At 42.9% G+C, this 20,398-nt stretch overlaps 2 protein-coding genes across 4 annotated transcripts in view; one reads left to right on the top strand and one right to left on the bottom strand.

Annotated features, from left to right (window-relative positions):
* hyi (hydroxypyruvate isomerase) overlaps positions 1-6,072 on the top strand; it is a 20,473-nt gene extending 14,401 nt beyond the window's left edge. Inside the window, exons 5-8 of one of the 3 annotated variants that reach the window (XM_087170197.1) lie at positions 4,420-4,469; positions 4,557-4,626; positions 5,543-5,677; positions 5,763-6,072. In XM_087170197.1, the coding sequence (XP_087026323.1) occupies positions 4,420-4,469; positions 4,557-4,626; positions 5,543-5,677; positions 5,763-5,857 (350 nt within the window). In that variant the 3' untranslated portion in view covers positions 5,858-6,072. Of the gene's footprint in view, positions 1-4,419; positions 4,470-4,556; positions 4,627-5,542; positions 5,678-5,748 lie in introns of all 3 variants that reach the window. The other 2 variants (XM_087170196.1, XM_023393282.2) reach the window with 2 other exon arrangements.
* Positions 6,073-7,643: 1,571 nt separating this feature from the next.
* szt2 (SZT2 subunit of KICSTOR complex) overlaps positions 7,644-20,398 on the bottom strand; it is a 113,997-nt gene continuing 101,242 nt past the window's right edge. The window contains exons 68-75 of the mRNA XM_087170198.1: positions 18,359-18,424; positions 15,939-16,152; positions 14,761-14,938; positions 14,555-14,677; positions 13,792-14,308; positions 11,209-11,319; positions 9,912-9,980; positions 7,644-9,827 (exon numbers count right to left, since the gene is read on the bottom strand). Coding sequence (XP_087026324.1) covers positions 9,684-9,827; positions 9,912-9,980; positions 11,209-11,319; positions 13,792-14,308; positions 14,555-14,677; positions 14,761-14,938; positions 15,939-16,152; positions 18,359-18,424 — 1,422 coding nt within the window. The 3' untranslated portion in view covers positions 7,644-9,683. The remainder of the gene's footprint in view (positions 9,828-9,911; positions 9,981-11,208; positions 11,320-13,791; positions 14,309-14,554; positions 14,678-14,760; positions 14,939-15,938; positions 16,153-18,358; positions 18,425-20,398) is intronic.

The raw sequence follows: 20,398 nt of genomic DNA, 5'->3' as shown, positions 1-20,398 counted from the left end.
TGTACCCTACATATGCACATCTCCACTTTACTTATGCACACCCTCACTTTACATACCTGTACAGCACACACTTGCACTTTAACTGCTCTTTTGCACTTCTGGTTAGATACTAACTGCATTTCGTTGTCTTAGTACGTGTACTCTGTGCAATGACAATAAAGTTGAATCTAATCTAATCTAATCTAATCTAACCTGGTACATTTAGATTATATGAGCTAGGCTAACAAAGAAACTCACACCTTCCCTCTCACACACACTAGGTGGTCTCAGCAGCCATTTTGAGTAGTTTCTTTGTCTACCGCCATCTTGTGTAGTCTTCTTTGTTCAGGTCATGTGGTCACAGTGATCACTTTGAATCAGCCATATTGCCTTTGTCTGTGTCCCCACACACACACACACACACACACACACACCTGTATATACTAGATTAGACATTGTGTTTTACTCTGCTCCATTGTAAATAAATGTCTTTAAGTAACCACTGGTGTGTTTAATGTTGCACAAGCGTGAATATTGCCAACCTCTACTCGGTAGAATTCCAATCCTTCAACTTTAACTTGGCAGTGAGCAGAGTTGATATAGTAGCGTGAGCATCTGAGAGTAGATAGCTGGACGTCGCCGTGAACTAGGTCTAAAGACTCAACGATATATTTTGGGAAATGGGCGAGGCACGGACACGATCAAAGAAAAGACGTTCAGATGAATGTATGGTGAGGAGGAGAGAAATGGAGAAGGAACGAATGAAGACCCCACATTTATATTGGGGAATCAAGTCAAAGGTGGCGAGAACTCCGCCTGCAGAAGGGCTTCCAGTCCAATGCAAACATGGGGGGGAGGGACAAGCTTGCTCTGTTTTGTTTGGTATTTACTTCGAACGTCAACAGAAGTAACGTCATGCAGGAATGCATAGCGCACCTTTAAGTCAGACTGGTTTCAGTCAGCCCTGACCGAGAAGGCTTATAAGGTGACAGTGCTTTCGGCCAGAGGACTCAATGTTCAATAAAGACTTTCAGAGTGTGTCTCACACTCTTTCGTCCATGCAAATCTGTTCAATTCAGATCGTGTCTTAGACCATGCCCATGGGCTCTGTCCTGTCCAGGAAAGTAGTCACTACAGATGCAAGTCTGTCAGGCTGGGGCTGTATACACGAAGGCCTGTGAGACGCCGCTGTCGCAAGGGTCTTCAACAATCTCACACAATCTTTTTAGAGCTCTTGGCAGTGCTTCTCTCCCTGAAACATTTCTTTCCATTACTCATGGGTCATCATGTCTTAGTGAGGACAGACAATATGACGACAGTGGTGTATATTAACTGTCAGGGGGGTTTGCGTTCCCGTGGGTTACCCATGTTAACAACCTGATTCTCAGGAGCAGCAAGCGCTTCCTTCACCACAGAGCCACGCACAGACCAGGAGTCCTGAACACAGGTGCGGACCTGTTGGGGCACCTCGGTATACGGGGAATGGACTCTGCACCCGGAAATTGTGGAGCAGATTTGGGTGCGTTATGGCCGGGCCACTGTGGATCTGTTCGCCTCAAGAAAAAACATGCAGTGCGCAATGTATATCGCCCTGCGCAGTCCAGATGCTCTCCTGGGCATAGATGCACTTCTAGCCACACAAGCTGCTATTCGTGTTCCCTCCCCTGTCCCTGATTCCCCCCATCCTGTCCAGAGTGAGAGAACACAGCCACATGTTGATTCTGATAGATCCACACTGGCCTGCGATGCACTGGTTAGTGGAGATTTATCGGATGCTCTGTGCTCAGCCTTTTCAACTTCCGCCGCACAGAGACCTGCTGTCGCAGGGGGTGGATCGGTGTTCCACCCACACCCAGAGTGCTTGGCACTATGGGTTTGGCCTGTGAGTGGCTCGATTTGACTACTGTGGGACTCCAACAGAGGGTTACTGCCACTATTCAGAATGGTAGGGCATCCTCCTCTCAATATGACTGTAAGTGGAGAGTGTTGGAAGAATGGTGTCGCACAGGAGGACACAGTCCTGTTTTTCCTGTGTTCGATGGCTGGGATTTTGTCATTCTTGCCGGACTTGATTGACAAACTTAAGGCATTTTCCACGTTTAAGATGTATTTGGCAGCAATTGCTGCATGTCACATGGGATTTGGAGGTAAAACTATGAGCCAGCACCCGCTGGTGTGCCGTTTTTGAAGGCTTTTGGCTGTGGTTCTGGAGGGACTGAATGGCCGTCTGTCTCTGAAGACAGTATTGTTGCTAGCACTGGCTACGGCCGAATGCGTGAGCAATATCCATGCGCTCTCAGTGCACCCTTCATCTGCTCAATTTGCCCCAGGAAATGTATGGATGACATTGAAGCCCAATTCAGCCTTTGTGCCTAAAGTGGTTGGCTCATGTTCTCCTATTAACCTTGTGGCTTTTCGCAGGCTCACTTGGAGAGCAGCGGTCGCGTGTATTGTGTCCGGCTCGTGCTGTGCGCACTTAAATGGATAAGACAAGGGGTTCAGAGGGAACAAACACCTGTTCTTTTCCTGGGCTAATCCTCATAAGGGAAAACCTGTCTCAAAGCAACGCCTCTCCCACTGGTTGGTGGAGGCTAATGCTTTGGCCTATACGAGTCAAGGTCAGCAGCCTAGCGCAAGTCTGCTTGTGCACTCGTGGCTTGGCCACATCCTCTGCCTTGTTCGGGGGAGTTTCTGTTCAGGGCATTTGTGCGGTAGTGAGTTGGTCCTCGCCTCTCACTAATGTCCGCTTTTATATGCTGGACATCTCAACCCTGTGCGTGGCGTGCGCAGTCTTGAAATCCAAACTGAAACAGAGTGACTCTCTCCTGCGGGTTGGTGGATGCTAGATAAGGTTGTCTGGCATACAGGAGCTAACACATCCCATAGTGAGACATTGAACGGAATATCATGAAAAAGAATTTAAGGTTGTCTACATAACCCAGGCTCTTTGAGAAATATGAGTGAAATGTCTCACCAGACAAGCCTTCTTGTTGGGTGGGTGAGAAGAGGTTGCTTATCTGAATGGCTCTGTGTTGTCGGCATGCAGTATTTATGGTAGGTGGCACTACCGAGTGCGGATTGACATGTTCACCAGCCAATCAGGATTGGTGTAATGAGTGCTTCTGAGGGTCGCAGTGAAGTGCTTGCTCCTATAGTGAGACATCGCACTCATATTACTCAAATAACAGGGGTTATGTAAATAACCTTAAGTTATTAGATGGTGACTCAGGGATAGTTTTCATTGAACATTTCAGATTTGCTACATTTCAAATTCTACACTATATTTCTGAAAAATCTCCAAATTTTGATGCATCCCACATTTTAGATTTAGCTGGGGCCCAACGTGGATCAGACTCACTGAGTAAAACAGTGAATATGAAGAAAATGTAACTTCTATGAATGAACTTGTGTGCTTAGTGCTGTGAGGATTTTCTGTGAAACAAGTTTGATCTAGAAATGCTTTAATACATTATTTTCCTTCCTGATATTGACTCAGATTCCTGAACTTGTGTATCAGCTGATATCGAGTATTGATCTGATACCACTGTATTAAAAATCATTTTAACATCTGTATACTACTGACCCTGTGTGGATGTGATATGATTGCTCTCATTGTTGTATGGCTCAGGTTAAACTATGTAAATAAAAAAAAAAAAAAAAAATGAACAGATACATGAAGGCCATAGAATCTTTTCTTTTATGATTTAATCTCCAAATGAAAGCCTTCATACTGGACATGTTGCCTTTTTACTACTGGGATAAGTTACTGATGTTTTGCTAATGGCTGCTATTTACTGGAAATCAGTTCTTCTTCACTGCTCTAAAACAGTAGCTGCCAGTGGCTACAAAGTGCAACTTCCTGTGTAGGCTACTGTTTTAGAGCAGAGAAGAAGAATTGATCTCTGGGAAAATTGCAGGGTGCATAGAGTGATTTATACGTGATCCAGTGTTTTAGGCAGGTGTTTGATATTGGTATCAGAACAACTCCAGTCTCATCTTTGCACTTGCCTCTGGTGTCATTTTTAGTCAGTCACAACTTTTGACCTTTTTGGCCACCATATTGGATGTGAGTGTATGAATGAGTTAAAATGAGCTTTTTTGATGAATGGTGTTCTTCCATGCTAGAAGAGTTGGCCTGTGATAAGTCATTCTGACACCCAGAAAAGATTTTATACGAGAGCCATTGACAGAAGTCACAGACTATCATTGAATCTAGAGTTAAAGACTGTAAAGTCTCCTGAATTGAAATAGTCTGTCATGTTGTAAAACTGACTCAACTGAAGCAGATTTGATGCAATGCACAATGTTTGGTACTGAATGTGTGTGTCTAATTTTCTACCACTTAAAGAAACCATACTTCCGGTGTAGTAATGGTAATAATAATTGATATAATAAAGACTGTGTGGCTGTCTAATGTGAGTCTCATGTTTGCATCTGCAGCGGCAGGAATCCTGGAGAAGGTTGGGAGGCCGAACATCAAGCTGCAAATGGTGGGTGCTCTGTTTATGTGTCTTAACTTGGAAATGAAAAGAAAACATCATGAAGCTGTTAATGAACAAATGTCTGAACTGTTTCAGGACCTTTTCCACTGGCAAATAATGGACGGAAACCTGACAGGGAACATACACAAGTATTTCCCCATGATTGGTGAGTAAGATGGTGATGGTGTTGTTTTGGGTAAAAGTGGTGGTGTGTCTTTGAGTCGGACTTTGACCTTCATCATCACCCTTACTGGGGGGGGGCTGGGTCTGAGGCAGCTGCTGTCCTGGAACAAACAGGGGAAACCAGGAAGTTACATTAATTAGTAATTTGAAGTGTTTTCTTACATGGTTCAGTAAAGTGGGGAGGGCAGCCATGTGTGTTCATGTTGTGACAGCAGTTATAGCAGGATTGACCCTCAGCAGAACAAGCTGTTAACGCACCTTATAAAGTTGACATGGTGACTGTGTTACAATGGTAACTGCATTAGTGAACAGTTCTACATGTCAGGCAGACATGATGATTCTTGTGGAGTGTGTTTAACATCCACGGTTCCCTCTTTTTTAGCTCTGTTCGGTCTCCACCAGCTCTTCTTCAGCTGCTGAATGCTCCACTATGTTCAGCAGCTGCTCTCTACTGAGTCTGTGTGAGCAGGAAGTGGACAATGGCTTCATCAGATCTTCTCATTCACCTTTATCTTCCGACTGTTGTCAGGCTCAACCTGTTTATGACTCAGATTATAAACACACACAGGTTTTATTGGTCAAACTTTGATTTCTGATGATGAAACTGTAACAGTTTATTTTAGTAGCACAAAGTTTTGATTTGCAAGAATCATTAGCAGCACAAGGATTTTATTACCAGATTGTTTTCATTTTAACATTTCACACGTAAATTTAAACTTACCTTGAGTCGTCGATGTCATGGAGCTGCAGATTGTCTTCTTCAGCTAGTCAGGATAAACTACTTCACTTCACAGAATGATGTGAAGTCGAATGTTGTTGACTAAAGAGCATGCTCAGTCAAGCCTCCGGAGGTAATAGAGATGAAACACAGAGGTGTTGTTCTTGTTTGTGTTTCTCAGGTCATGTTCAGATCGCTCAGGTTCCAGGCAGGAATGAGCCTGACAGCGCCGGAGAGCTCAACTACAGCTATCTGTTCAACACTCTGGAGACATACGACTACCAGGGATACATCGGCTGTGAATACAAACCACTAGGTGAGTGTGCTTTTTATTTATCAATTATGAAACCCAATAAAAAAAACAATAATCATCTCTCATTACTGCAGGCTCCACACAGCAGGGTCTGGCTTGGATCAAGGATTACTGGACACACAGGAAGTGAGGACACAGGTGACTCAACCACAAACCTGTGAATCCGAGTCACTGAGCGATTAATGACAGTTAAAGACCCTTTGATGAAAATCAACTGTTTAACATCCACATGATGTTTTTATATAATACAAGACATATGAGTGAAATAATCGTCAACACCAGTGTTTCCACCTTGAACTGCAGTGAACCCATGACAGTCTCATAAAAACAGATTCAGACATATGTAATGTGGAGTCAGTTAGATCTCCCATAATAATAAAATATTCTGTTGCTCTGTGCTTGGTAGTCACTTTAAATTAAACTGGACGAATTTGTCTACTAATGATGAATGAAGAAATGATGTGTCAAGATCGAAATATGTGGCCGTAAGGACGAGTTACACAGATTTTTTTCCAGACAAATTTTAGAGCTTCTCCCACTCTAGCGAAGACGTCATCCACGCTAGCCCTGAACATTCCTTGCAATATATACCCATTATAAACTCCAAAAATCTGAAAAAAGCATGAAAATAAAACTGTTATAATTCAAAAACTGTACAAGATATCAAAAAGTTGAACACAAGTTTAATAGCTGAAAGTCTTGTGAACATTTTAAAGTTTGAATGAAGTCTGTAGCTGAAAGTATGCTGAAGTAGTTGAAGCTCAGAGGCTGAAGCTTTCAAGGATTTGAACATTCTCTCCGTTCATTTGAGTGGCAGAAAAAAATCACAGAAAGAGATTAATATTTTGAAAACTATAAGCAGAAAAAAGTTGTATACATTCGATAATCTACAGAACAGGCTTTACATTTTGAAAGTTGAATGGTTTCTGTACGAAAAAGTATGAAGGAGTAGGTAGAGACCGTAGAAAGGCGGAAGAAGTAAGATGCGCGTGAATGCTGAGTTGAATGAGATTGCTAAAGCAATGCTGAAGAAGCTGAAGCAACTGCTGAAGTAGCTGAAGCAAAACAGCTAAAGATTAAAAGCAGAACTTGAAAGCTTGAGGTTGAATGTCCTGAAATGGTTGAAAAAGGCTTGAATAGTTAATGTAATGTGTGACAAAGCACAAAACTGTAAAAAATATACAAAGTGTAAAAAGTTGAAAGCTAAATGGCATAAATTGGTTGAAAATAAAAACCAATGAAAGGAGAAATGCACAATCAAAACTTGTAATTTCACACCTGAAGGAGATTACTGACACAATGCTAAAATAGTTGAAATATGCAGCTCATTTTAACTGATGAACAGTGCTTTGAAAAGGTAGATGCCAAAATGTTGAGCTGAACTCCATTAGCTGCAAAATCTGAGAACTGAAACATGTTGGTCATGTTGTCTCCCTCAGAGTACTAACTTGTAAACAGCTTTCTGTGTGTGTGTGAATGTGAGTGTGTGAGAGAGAGAGAGAGAGAGATGTTCCAGATGTTTCAATCAAGAAGCAAATGGAAATGATTAAAATGTGAATCATAGCAGAGGATTTTAGAGTTTAAAACATGACTGGAGGAACTTTAACTTGTACCCGGAGTAACACGTGTTGTGGCCTCTTTGAGTGACTGGTGGGTGAGTGTATATCAGCTCCACACAAACCCCACCTCTATGACCATTTGTGGATTAGCTGGGAGTTAGGGGTGGAGTCAGACACTGCTGACTCTGAGCTTCAAAACTGCTCTTCAGAAACCTGTGTGTAAGGTCCCAGATGTCCATCTTTATTTACAGTCTATGGTAGAGACGTGCATATGCCAAAACATTGTTCACTTCCTTGTTTACTTTAGTGTTGTGCACATGCTCATTAGTGTTTTCATGGCCAAGCTCGGCCAGTGGAATTGAAGTAATAATATTGAGCAGTTCGAGTTGATGTAAGAATGATTCATCACATTCTCATTTATCCCACTAGTTTATTTAGCATTTCACATACTGTATAAAGTGTTCTGTATATACATCATATACATGATACAGTTAGAGACAATGCAGTGTTTATGTACAGTGTAAAAATGCTAAGGGGTAACTATTTCCAGGTCACATTTCCAGTGTTAAACATTCAGACTGAATTCAAAATTTTTTCATTTTACATCCAGAGGTTTAGACGTGTTTGGTTTGTGTGCAGAGCTGTGAGGCCTGTCATTAATGAAGATACTGCCATATCAAGCCTTCATGTTTGTGGCGATGTAGTGACGCTGGCTTCACGCCCTCTTGTAAACTGAGGTATGATTACCACCCACACATGACAAGTCACACTCATCACCCTCAGCGTGCTGTGGAAATGCTGATGATGTGACATGCCATTATGCAAATCATCAAAGTTAATATGACTAATTTTCCTGTTTACGGAAGGCAATTTTAGTCACATTTATCCAGACTGACTCAGGCACTTTCACTGTGTTTCCAAAGATCCTCTCTGCAGAGCTGATGGAATGACAACAGTATCACTTACAAGGTTTTTTAAAAAAGGAGAAATGAACAGAGGAAGGCACTTCAGGGCACCAGATATGGCAGTGGGGTTTAAGAGAGGAGCAGGTCTGATACTGTTGGAGAACATAAACATAAAGGCCCTCCCACTCTGCACTGACACCTCAGCTGTCTCTCACGCCTCTAAAACACTGATGTGGTTTGAAGAGCCAGCATAATACTATTAGAAGGCACAAGAACCGAGGAAACTGTGCAGGTTTACAACCAGGAAGGGGTTGTTGGTTGTTTATGACTACTGATGATGATGATGATGATGATGATGATGATGCATTTCAGCATGAAACATCAGACTGAGTAAATCCAAACAGCTGACATACTCTTAAAATGTTTGTCAGTCACAAATGAGAAAAAATAAATAAATACAGAAGTGTTGTTTTCTCTACTGGTAAAAACCTCAACAGACCCTGATCCATCAATTCATCAGAGTCTGTGTCACAGCACAGCATTAAAGGACCAGGACCCTCCTCCACAGTCTGGAAGTATTTTGCTGAGGATCAGATACCAGAGAGATGGGCACCTCTTTTCTGCTTTCCAACCTGTGCTAAAGGTCTTCAAACAGTCCTGATCCCTGAAAATTCCGCTCCTTTATTTTTTCTCAGTGTGTAAAATTACTCTGATGTGCTCTGATTAATCAGAGCATCTCCCAATAAACGTGGCGGCTGAGTAGATATTGTACAGATGAAACCTGACTTTAACCCTGATTGCCCCCGCCCTCGAAGCAACTGTAGTAGTTCGACATCCAATATCGGAGTCGGATGGGGTGGGGGGGTGGGGTCATGACGCCCCACTATTCACCTGAATGATCGATGGACAGCTGATTGGATTTCTGACGGTCAGCAGTTTGTTCCCATCTCCTAATTCCTCATAAACTACAGTGAAGTGTCCTGACTGAGGCTGCTGTCTTTGTTCTTTGTCCATTTTTGAGGATGTATTCTTGTTTGAATAAACTTTATTGGAACCGTCAAGCAATGAAACCAACCAGGGTTCAGTGTTAATGTTCAGTGTGAGGGAACAACGGTGTGGTCAAGCACTGCCCTAATACTTGTGATGTACTTGCTGTTTAACAGAGCAGATATGCAGCTGTACGGAGAGATGAGTATTTACATGTGTTCAGGCTTAGATCACTGTGAGGTCATCACTGTGAGACCATCACAGTGTGGTGATGGTGGCTGTAGTTAAAAGCAAGTACATCAGAGGATTAAGACTGACACAGTTAGGAGTAATTTAGTTTTTTTTCTGACTGGCTTGAGGCATTTGCTGCATCATGTGTAGTATAAATGTGTAGGTGCATAAACACAGTAACGTCACCCATCTCCTCCTCTATCACAGCAACAAAGCAGCTCAGGAGAACTGCAAGCGAGAAGCATCCCAGAAGCCTATTGTCTTCAGTTTTCCTGTTGCTTCCTGTTTCTATGTGTCGATTGTGGTCACATGACAGTCTGATCAGCTCTATAACAGTCCTGTCCAGAGGTTGTAGCAGGCGGTGTTGATGACAGACTCCAGGTGATGATACATGGACACCAGCTGTGGAGGAGGGCTGCTGCTGGCCTGTGGCTGTGACGGCAGCGGCTCCCGAAACACCACCTTCAGACTCTGTGAGGAAGAAAATACACAGCTGAGCCGTCTGTACAACCACGCTATATTAACAATATTAATCATACAGGTGTAGGAACATACTGTTTTTCCAGCTTGGCTGTCCAGAAACACCAAAACAAAGCAGTCTGTGAACTTTTGGTTCAGAACAGCCTGTAACAAGATCAAACACAATGGAGACAGATTAGATTTTAAAAGTGAAGATCCTTTACCATGTTTAACAGTAAAACACAGGTCAAATGTTAAAACACTGACAGTAGTAAATGACCTGATGGCCGAGTGGTAAAATGCCCTGAGCAGCAGGTTCCTGGGTCGACTCCTGGCCAACTGGACCGTTTACTGCATGTCACTGGCCCACCACATTTACTGTCATTAGGGATAGGTACCAAAACCCGGTATCAAACAGGCCCTGGGGCTAAATTTTTAAAGACCAGAGTATCGATAAGCTCCAGCGTTATCGGTTTTGCTTTCAGTACTTGAGAAATTATGAAAATAGATTTCCTGTTTATTATTGCAACTCTCTCTCTCTCCCTGTGTGAGGGGCGCCAGAGCACAGTGCAGCACAGAGACACAGACCCTGCTTCAGAGAGAGCTAAACGTTTTTTAGTGTGGTTCAGACTTTTGAGCGATCTCTGGAAACATCCAGTGAAAGTCTGTTACACACAGACGGAATAGTGTACAGTTTACAGTTTTCGACCAACTAGCTTGTAGTTCATCCGTCCTTGTGTCATGTGTGTTCTGTATGCTGCAGCCTGGAGCCACATAGCCATAACCAATAGCCATCTGATTGCTATGGCCACGTTCTTTGTTCATTTGTTAAGCAATGCATGAGAAAATAAGCAATGTTAATTCTGTTCTTCATTTGTTTTGTTTTTTTCTTACAAAAGTACCGCTGAAGTTCCTGATCGGTTAGTGGTCTCAATAAAAGTAGTAGTACTGTTAAATTCTTAACGATACCCGTCCTTAACTGTCATTTTCACTGTCATATAAAGAATAACTCCTTAGTTACTGAATTGATCCAAACTGGATCATAAATACTCACCATACATCTGCCTTTGAACCAGAAGCTTAGATTTGACCAAAAAAGATGCAGCTAATAAAACTATGAACAGAGTCATAGGTGACGCTGTGCTCATAGTTTGTCAGTCTCTATCTACTGTTACTCACTCACTAATGGAACGAGTCGCCTCATAAACTGAAGGATCCATCAACATGATCCCCTTCAAGATAAAATGATTTTACACATAAACATTTCAGCTCTCAGTTTTGAAATGAATTGAACTGATCCCGTGTTTCACAGGATCCAGAAAAACCTAAGGCCCAATAAAAAACAGAAAACACCAGTTAGCTTCATGAGTGGAAGTAAAGAGCAGCTCCTCACCAGGTACTGGATGCTGTTGTCGTCGAAGTGTCTGCAGCTCTGAGGGAAGCGGTTCAGCAGGACTTTGATCAGACTCTGGTACCAGGCTGGACTCATGGTCAGAAAGCAGTCCTGCAGTAACACATCACACACTGTCATCATAACAACCGCCAGTCATTCATCATGAACTACATCTGAAGAGTTTCACTCTACTGCACCGACACATCAAGTTAAAATATTACAGCTGATTCATATAAAAGCTTTTTTATTGATGAATCTCCTTCTCTTTAATGAATAAATCATCATTAAACATCTACTGATGGGAGGATTTCAACTATACAATACACCATCAATACAACTCAAATCTCTGCTCCTCTGCAGACTGTGGTGTTACACTGAACGGTGCTCCTCTTGTTTTGTCCGCCTCTATTTTTTTACAGTTCATGCAAATTACATTAAAAAGTCTTCTCACTTCCCTCTTGTGGTATTTCTCTGTGCTGATGGTTGATATGGAAGTTTTTTTTCTTCAGTAGCAAGTAGGTCCTTTCAGTTAGATCTGTGGATCTTCCTGCTTCTCATATTTACCAGCTGCAACAGCGTGTGTGTGTGTGTGTCTTTTCCTACAGTAACAGGAACTGGCACAGAAGTTGTTTTGAGGTGTTTCTATGTCTGTGTGTCTGGACAGATGTCACCTTGATAGCGTCACAACCTGCAAGATAACAGCCACCAAACTGTACAGGTGTGTAGTTGAGATGGAAATGAAGGTGGAGTTTAGAGATGTGTGGTCTGACCTATGAGCACTTAGTACTAATGTTATAATGTAGTGATAACCAATTAATAAAACATTAATCCCCTGGCTATTGCCATGTCTAGTATATTTTAAAAATCTATCACTTTGACTTTAACACCTATGACTCATGACTTTACTTGGACTTTAGCCACTGACACAAAATGATCTAATAACCTGTAACGCTCAAAGATGAAAAATTATGTTATAAAAAAAATAAAGTCAATGTCTGACAGCAGAGAGAGGTCACACACATCAGCTCACACATCAGCAGAAGGACAAATAATTAGGACCAAACACAATGTTTACTACTTGACTTGGGACTTGGTGATCTTGACTAAGGGCTTAATGGTTTTATAGATTATATATGCAAGATTTTAAAAAATAACACAGCAGCAAACAACTGTTCTCCATGTACAGATATAGTGTATATAGTGTAGGGTAGTGTTTAGTGATACAGCTCTGAGCAGATACCCTCTCTGTGTGTCTGTTCTTTGTTAACGTTAGCTATTATGAATGAGTTCAGCAAATGTTGCTATCGCTAGCTGGCTGACGGTTACCATTGCTGTGGAGCTGTCAATTCTAGCGTGGGCTGATATTATAGCTAAATTGTTTCCACACAGTAACTATTCAGTTGTTATTGACTCAGAACAAGAAGGGAGGGAACCATTAGTTCTGGTCTGAGATGGTCTAGTGCGACATCTAGTGGCAGTGAATACATATATATGACCATTAACATTGGGCTTAGGGCCCCATCTTACACCCAGCACAAAGTTTCAGAACGACACAGTTGTCCTTTTCCCGTCCAGCATCCACATTGTTAAAACATGCTCTTAAAATGAGGTGTGGTGAGGATCATTGTTGGCGCATTGCTATCTTGAGGTAGCAGAAAGTGATTGACCAACAAAAACCTGGTCTGAAGTCAGTAGCACAGTTCAATGTTATTTTAAGGGACATTATGAGCAGAGTAATATGTGTCAACATAGACGGGTGAAAAACGTGTCACAGATCTGCTGCCTGTGTCAGCACTGAACTCACTGGTCAGGCACAATATGTGACAACAAATAGAATCTAACTCTGTGTGAAACACTGAACCATTATAATAGCAATATGCCGAGGTGCAAGCGCACCTGGCTTTTAAAGGGAGTTGCACTGTGATTGGTTTATTTGATGTTACGTCCAAAAAACTCCCTTGAATAATTAAGAGATTAAATACAACCCTTTTGAACCATGTGCCTGGAGCACAGACTGTTTTTTCACTAGCGAAAAAGACATGGACATGCCACATTCTTCAGACCATGTGTTTTGGATCGTTATATCGTTTATAGCCAAGACTTGAAACTTTCTTCTGACTTCTGACAGTGTCAAGGGGTCAAAGTTGAAGCAGGAAGTGGCTGTAAACTGCAACAGACACACTGTGTCATGTTTCCATTCAGGTTAACAAGTCAGTGTAGCTCATATGGAGGTTTATTTCCGACCAGATCATCCGGCTGCTCAGATCTCAGCAATGAACTTGGTGAATAAAGTGTTTTTATAACCATCCATCCATTTTCTTCCGCTTATCCTCTAGTAGGGTCGCGGGGGGGTGGAGCCTATCCCAGCATCTTTTGGGGCGAGAGACGGGGTACGCCCTGGACAGGTCGCCAGTCCATCGCAGGGCAAACACATAGAGACAGACAACCATTCACACTCACAGCCACACCTATGGTCAATCTAGAGTATCCCAGTCGTTTTTATAACCAGAAAAATGTAAAACAATACTTGTAATAAACCAAATTTACCCTGAAATTATTCTGACAGTTTACCTGCCACCTTACCAGTTGTGGGTCGATCTCCCCCACCGAGCGGCTCTGCACAGACTCCAGGAGCTCCTCCAGCTCGCTGAACGACAGCTTGGTCAGCTTCAGTTTGTCCAGAGCCAGGTGTTCTCCATGGAACAGTCTCCTCCACAGGTTGTCCCTGCGGCAGTGACCCATGGCCTGCTCCACGCTGGCCTGGATCTGCCTGCGGGCTGACGCCACCTCGTTGTTGAGCAGAGGGAACACAGGGGACGGGTAGAACAGCCCCTGAGCTTCTGGACCACCCCTTGCCAGAGGGTAAAACTCATTCCCATCACTGGGGCCCGAGGTGACTGCGGCTTCGGACGACGTTTCCTCCCAGAGATCCTGCTCAGCGCCACGTGACCCGCACGCCTCCGTTCGATCCGGGGGCAGCCGACCACTCAGCTCACCAGGTTCACGGTGGATCTGTGGTAGCTTCTTAAAACGACGCATGTCAGCAGTGAGGCGGGGGAAGAGCTCCCTCTGGCTGGTCATGATCACATAGAATCGCAGCCTACACACAGGTATGGGAGGATTCAGAAGGGCCTTTACTTCTACAGATTACAGCCTGACACATACAATAACCTTTTATATCTGTATGTGTGTGCCGGCCGGTTAGTAACAACAAGGGACCGACAACGTGTAAAATACACCCTGCATATGTTGCATCCAAACACAGTGCACACCACTGAAGAGTGATGAAGAGTGTGTTACAGAGAGTTACAGTAGTGATGTGCTCTGTTTTATCAGATCTTCTTACCTCAGTAAATGCCTCTCCCCGTCTGACTGCTCCTCAAATGGAGCAGCATTATGGCACACCACCAGGGATACATCAAAGTCGTCATGGTGATGCAGACCCTCCAGATCCTTGTAAGAGCCAGAACTAAAGCAGGAAGGAGACGCAAGTTGAAGGAAGCGGCTCATGTAGGAGCACAGATTGACTCTGTTATCCAGAGGTGTGTGTACCTGTTCCACAGAGCCACCAGGGCGTACTCATGGAGGTCAGGTGTCCCTTTCTTGTTGTCGGTGGTGACTGCGGTCTTGGACATGCGCAGCGGCTTCATGCTGTAGGTGCTGGCGTGGTCAGTGATGTAGTTGTAGAGCTGGTGAGCCGTTATCATCCCGGTGGAGATGGAGAAGCTCCCTAATGTACACAAGGACAAAGGCTCAAGAATCTAACTTTTCTCACTTCTTCAATTAACTCTTATGTGTTGATCGATATTTTTGAATGAATTAAAGAATTAAAACATATAAATGTCCTCAAACCAAAGCACTGCTGTGGGAACTGAATCTTTCTTCTAAACATGGTCTGAAGCAGATTAACTTTATCAGGACTGAGATGTGGACAGATGGGTGGAAGCCTGAGGCTTTGACACTTTAATGCATGTGATGGTAATGTGCAGGGTTTTTGCACCGTTTACTGTTAGACTCAGCCCAGAGAGCAGAAATGTTTTTTAAGGTCACTGAGGAATGTATGAAAATCATGTTGTGGTGCAAACAATGTCTTTACAACAATGATTTTAACTGCAACACTGATACCAGACACAGTGTATAATCTTCTAACTGCACTGTCCCATCTAGCAGCACCACCTCAGCTGCTGGTCTGAACTGAACTCAGTCTTCACTCAGCCTCCACACACTACACACTGTTTGTCTTCTGACTCTGTCTGTGCAAAGTGTTTTAGTGTGTTTTCCAAACAAAAGATCTATACAGGCCTTATGTTCTTTTTTTATGCCAAAAACAACTTCAGCATGTCTGAGTCTCATTCTGAGTCTTTGGTTCTAAATGTGGGAGTTACCTGTCAGAGAGCAGGGCTAAAACTGAACAACAGGAACCTGTTTACTCTGGGTACATTACTTTAGTGGTGTCTGGTAACAGGTTGATGTTTAATGATAGAAGCTTCTCTTAAATGGACAATCTACTTCTGATAAGAGCCAATGTGAAAGGCCTGAACTTAGGGGAAGCCAGCGTGAGTGTGTTAGTGAAACGGATCTTGATCTGTGTTCAGTTGGGTGTGTACTTGTTGACTCATAAGAAAAACATACAGTTGGTTGTGTATAACAGCAGATTATAACACCAATAACTGACTTAGCCACTGAGTTAATGACTTGGTTCTCTGATGATAGTTTTAATTTAAAGTCACCTTGGAAGACGTGGTTGCGGCCGAACTTGGGAATGTCCGGGTGATGGGAGATGAAGTCATCCAGGAAGTCAGTCAGCTGGTAGCCCTGGCGCAGCGTCATGTGGCAGCCAACCAAGTACTGGTGAACCACTCGCAAGTGGAAGTCATAGCTGAAGGAGTGAACGTGCATCAGGTCCCGCACCTTATCACACTCCTCAGTGAAGAGCATGGAGAGCTACAACAGAGGGCGGACACAGACATTACCAGCACACAGTGTCTTCAGACATACTCTACCTCCACACTCAGGTCTTTTTCCATTACAGCAGTCACTGTGAGATGAGCAGGATGTCCTCTCAGTGCTTATCTGTGCTCTGCTTTGCATATGAATAGGACACCTTGCTGTTCCAGCTGCTCCTAGCTTTGAGCTGCTGCTCAGTGACTCCCTCTGCCCTCTGGTGAGAGCCTTTTGTGAGCATCTTTCATATCAATCTGCTTCATAATTGTATCTTATTTAATTAAATCCACAATCAAAAGGCGGCCGACAAAAGCATTAATTGCAAATGCAAATGGCTGCAGTGAGAGGCTCCGCTGTGCCATTCATTACATTTCTTACAGCACAATACAAGTTTACAGTGTTTCACTGCTTCACTTTCATCTGGCACAGACAGCACCATCAGCCAAGAACAAAGTACCAGCTCTCTGTAGCTGAGGAAACATTCATCTGTGTCATTGTCTGGAACCTTTTCCCGCCTCAACACTTGTCCAGAAACCAAAAGGGCAGAAGACGTTTATCAGTCCCTTCACCACAGAGACAAGAAAGAGGAAGAATATTCTGTATGAAAAGATGAACATTAACTTCTCTCTCCCTGATGGATTTCCTGCAGTTTGCCAGACAAATTAAGTGTGACCTTTTAGCCTGCTCTCTGTGGAGACAGGAAGCCACTGGGACTACATCTCCTCTGTGTGGGCTCAAGACTATCGAGCTAACACTTATTATTTCCTAACCTGTTATCCCAAAGGTTTCATCTTCTAGCTAATTAAACACCCTGTGTAACTTTGACAAGAGCGAGTGGTTAGGTTGAGTCATGGGGCTGCAGTTCGTCTCCTGCCTCCCTCAGTGGAAGAGGAATTAATGACAGTGGCTACATTGATGGTTGAAGCTGTAATCATGAGGTCATCAAGGAAGAAGAGGGTACACAAAGCAGGTTGATTGAAAAAAGACAAGAAGAGTCATGATAGGAGAGAGATGTTTCACTTTGAGGTTGTAGCCCTGCATTCTCTGTCCTGGACAAACAGGAATAAATAAAGATGTATTTTATACACATACAAACATTGAGTGCTCCTATAATTCTGGCATGAGCAACTGCAACTGTCTAAAACTATCTGACACCTCTAAAAATAAATTCTGAGACTCTTACCACATTTTTAAGGTGGTAAGAGGTAGATTGTCTTCACGGATTTTAGAAATACAGAGGCCATTAGTCCAAGTTATGTAATATGACATACATTATAAATAATGTTACATATTATATTTCACATGCACAGCTGGTTACATATGAAATGCCTGAAAACCACATGTATCTATTTTTTTCCTGATGTGAAACAGTTGGTGAAATCTGTTTTACATGAACTATCCCCAGTATGTATGTTTGCAATCAGAGGTGGTAGCTCCCTTCACATTGCACAGATGACCTCAGTGTCTTCAGGTAGCTTCAGAATTTAAGGTTACTGGCCTCTGTCCTCCTTTTAGTACATCCAATCACTGACTTGCTCTCACTCAGTACTTTTGCTTAATCTAGGGATGTAGAGAAGAGGCCCTATGACTGAACCCTGGGGAACACCGCATCAGTCATTAACATAGAATGATCTCTATCACTTCATTAGGATTTGAATCAATTCAGTGCAGGGAAAACCAAGGGCGGGGAGGAAAGTCCTCGCTCCACTTACCCCCCTGCTAAGATGCAAGAGGAAACAGTGTCAGACTGTCAAAGAAAGGGCAGAGGGGACAACAGTGGTTGCATTGACACTAAGAAAATCACAAGCTGAGACACCCATGACACCCAAACCCGCAAGCACGGAGATGGACAGCCTGTTGAAAGTCAAGGAGGAAAAGGTAATCAAAGGGGAGCTTGACTCAGGCCTTGAACCTTGAACTTCAAAAAAACTGATGACATTCTTTATTACCTGACCATTGTGAAAGTAAAACCAGTCTTTGAGACCCTACATCCAACCAGACCTGATACTTGATACTGCAGCTCCCACAGGTTTGAAAGCAGACTTCATTAAACACTGAAACCCATTCATTCCCAAAGAGACAAAAAGATAGGCATGTAGGTTTAGAAAGGAAGAGACCAGGACTGATGGCAGCAAGCAGAGCGGCAGGGAGGGTTGACGCCTGATTGGAATGAGACACCCCTCCCTTGAGAATGGCTGGGACATACCGCACAGTCAGATACTGGGGTGGCATCTGGAAACGGCTTGCAACGAGGTTTGGTGAGGAGGCTGCCCTGATGGAGAGATGACATGGGGTGGGACTAGGCAGACATACAGACACACAGACGGATGAGAAAGAGGACTCAAGAAATCCTACAGGAGTCAAACCTTTTCCATCTGCACAAATCCAATGAGACAAACATTGCATACACACACATTTACAATGCCTGTACATATTTCATACTTTCATTGAGTTGTGGACCATACCCTCACCTTGTTTTACCTGTGCATCGTCACAGCAGGAGCCCCACTGCTTCCTATAGTTTATGTTTCATTATAAATGCATTTTAATGTGCAGCCAGTGGTTGGCTTTTATTAGAAAAAAACCTAGTAATATATTGACAATGCTACATGTCAGCTGATGGATGTGTGACTCTAATGTTTATCATAAAATATGATTTGGCCTTTTTTTACAACACATGAATACTGTTTGACATGCTGCATGAATCCATGTAATGTCGTTTGGGAGACTGGTTTTGGCCCAGATGTGGCTCAGATTTGACTCAGATGTGATGGTTCACCAGTAGTTTATTGTGGCTAATGTTATATATTGTTAACAGAATAGAAATGTACTGACCTTATGACTCTTCTGTTCTTGAGCTACTACATTTCAACAGTCAATATTTTCTCATCATTGAGCGTTTTCAGAGTCTGACACTCAGAACAGGAGAAGCTCAGCTGTTGTTAGTGCTGTTAATGAAGGAGCAGTATTTAATGGCTGAACTTGTCCATACTGTTTCTCATGTCACACAGCAGCGTTGATATTGTGTTAACGGAGGGTCAGAAAGTCAAAGTAACAGTGGATCCAATCAGAACCCACTTCAACACTGGTTCTGACTTGGACATGAGGACAACAGATAAACAGTAACTGCAATTAGAAATGACCCTCACATATATATCAAAGTAACAGTTTAAATTATTCTAACTTTTCTGATGGAGATGATCTGATGGTCCAGAGCCCAGGAATTTATAGACATTTCTATTAGATGGAAATAAAATGAGGGAGCTGGTGGAAATAACAAGGCTTCTTTGGTTTGTGTTCACCTCTAGCTCAAACTCTTACTGCCTGTTGCTGTCTGTGAGTGTTCGTGCTGTGTGTATTTTTGTATGTGCATAATGATACTTTGAACTTTGACATTCTCACATAGCTGATGTCCAGGACACTGTCTGCATATTATATTTATATTTCTTCATGTCATTCAGATTCAGTCTAGACATTGAAACTATAGTGGAAGGTGTTTATGTCATGTTGCTGGTATGATTTTCTCTGTCCGTTTCTGCTGGGAGCCAGTGAGATGCTGAATCTCTAGATGATGCTCAGCGGCTGTGAGGCTTGAGCGCTACACCCAGGCTTTGAGACGCCCTAACCTGTTAGCATGGGCGCCAAAAAGAAAACCAACATGTTCTGTCCTGGGTGTAACAGGTGAACTACTATGGACGTTTGTATACTAGTAAGTTTTGCTGGTGTGTTCTGTATGTTTTATGTACATATTGTATGTACAGTGTATGTTACTAAAGTAAAAAATGCTAATATGCTAGTCACGCAGGAGCATTCTTATTTCAAACTAGCTGCTTCGATCAGTCGTTGCTGAATTTTTTACATGTCATTTTTACATCTGTGGAACAGCTCAGAGAAACATTCAGGTTATTAAGGCTACAGTACTGTCACAATGCCACATCAGAAGATTCTGAATCTTTAATGAAGTTACCAGCACACTGCCCTTCTCTCAGTCCAAGAAAAGGACCCGACAATCGTCATGTGCCTGGTCAGTGTCTGAAAGCAGATGTTTGGACACATAAGTTTGGCAGCTGAACGCTGAGATGCTGAAGGAGACCGAGTTGTGGGATTTGAATATCAGGAAGTGGGGATCCGCCCCAAATTAACCCTAACTGTCTTCAAACCAATTCCCTTCTGTGGAGCAGCTCCATTGAAGTGAAACTGAGTTTGCCACAGATTTTCATTTAATATATCATATAAATGCTGGTTT

The sequence above is a fragment of the Seriola lalandi genome, unplaced genomic scaffold (assembly GCF_002814215.2).
Source record: "Seriola lalandi dorsalis isolate HSWRI2012SDOR001 ecotype SW California unplaced genomic scaffold, Sedor1 jcf7180002054933, whole genome shotgun sequence".
Classification (NCBI taxonomy): domain Eukaryota; kingdom Metazoa; phylum Chordata; class Actinopteri; order Carangiformes; family Carangidae; genus Seriola; species Seriola lalandi.
The sequence above is the reverse complement of the archived record's forward strand: the minus strand, read 5'-3'. Positions and strand labels throughout refer to the sequence as shown.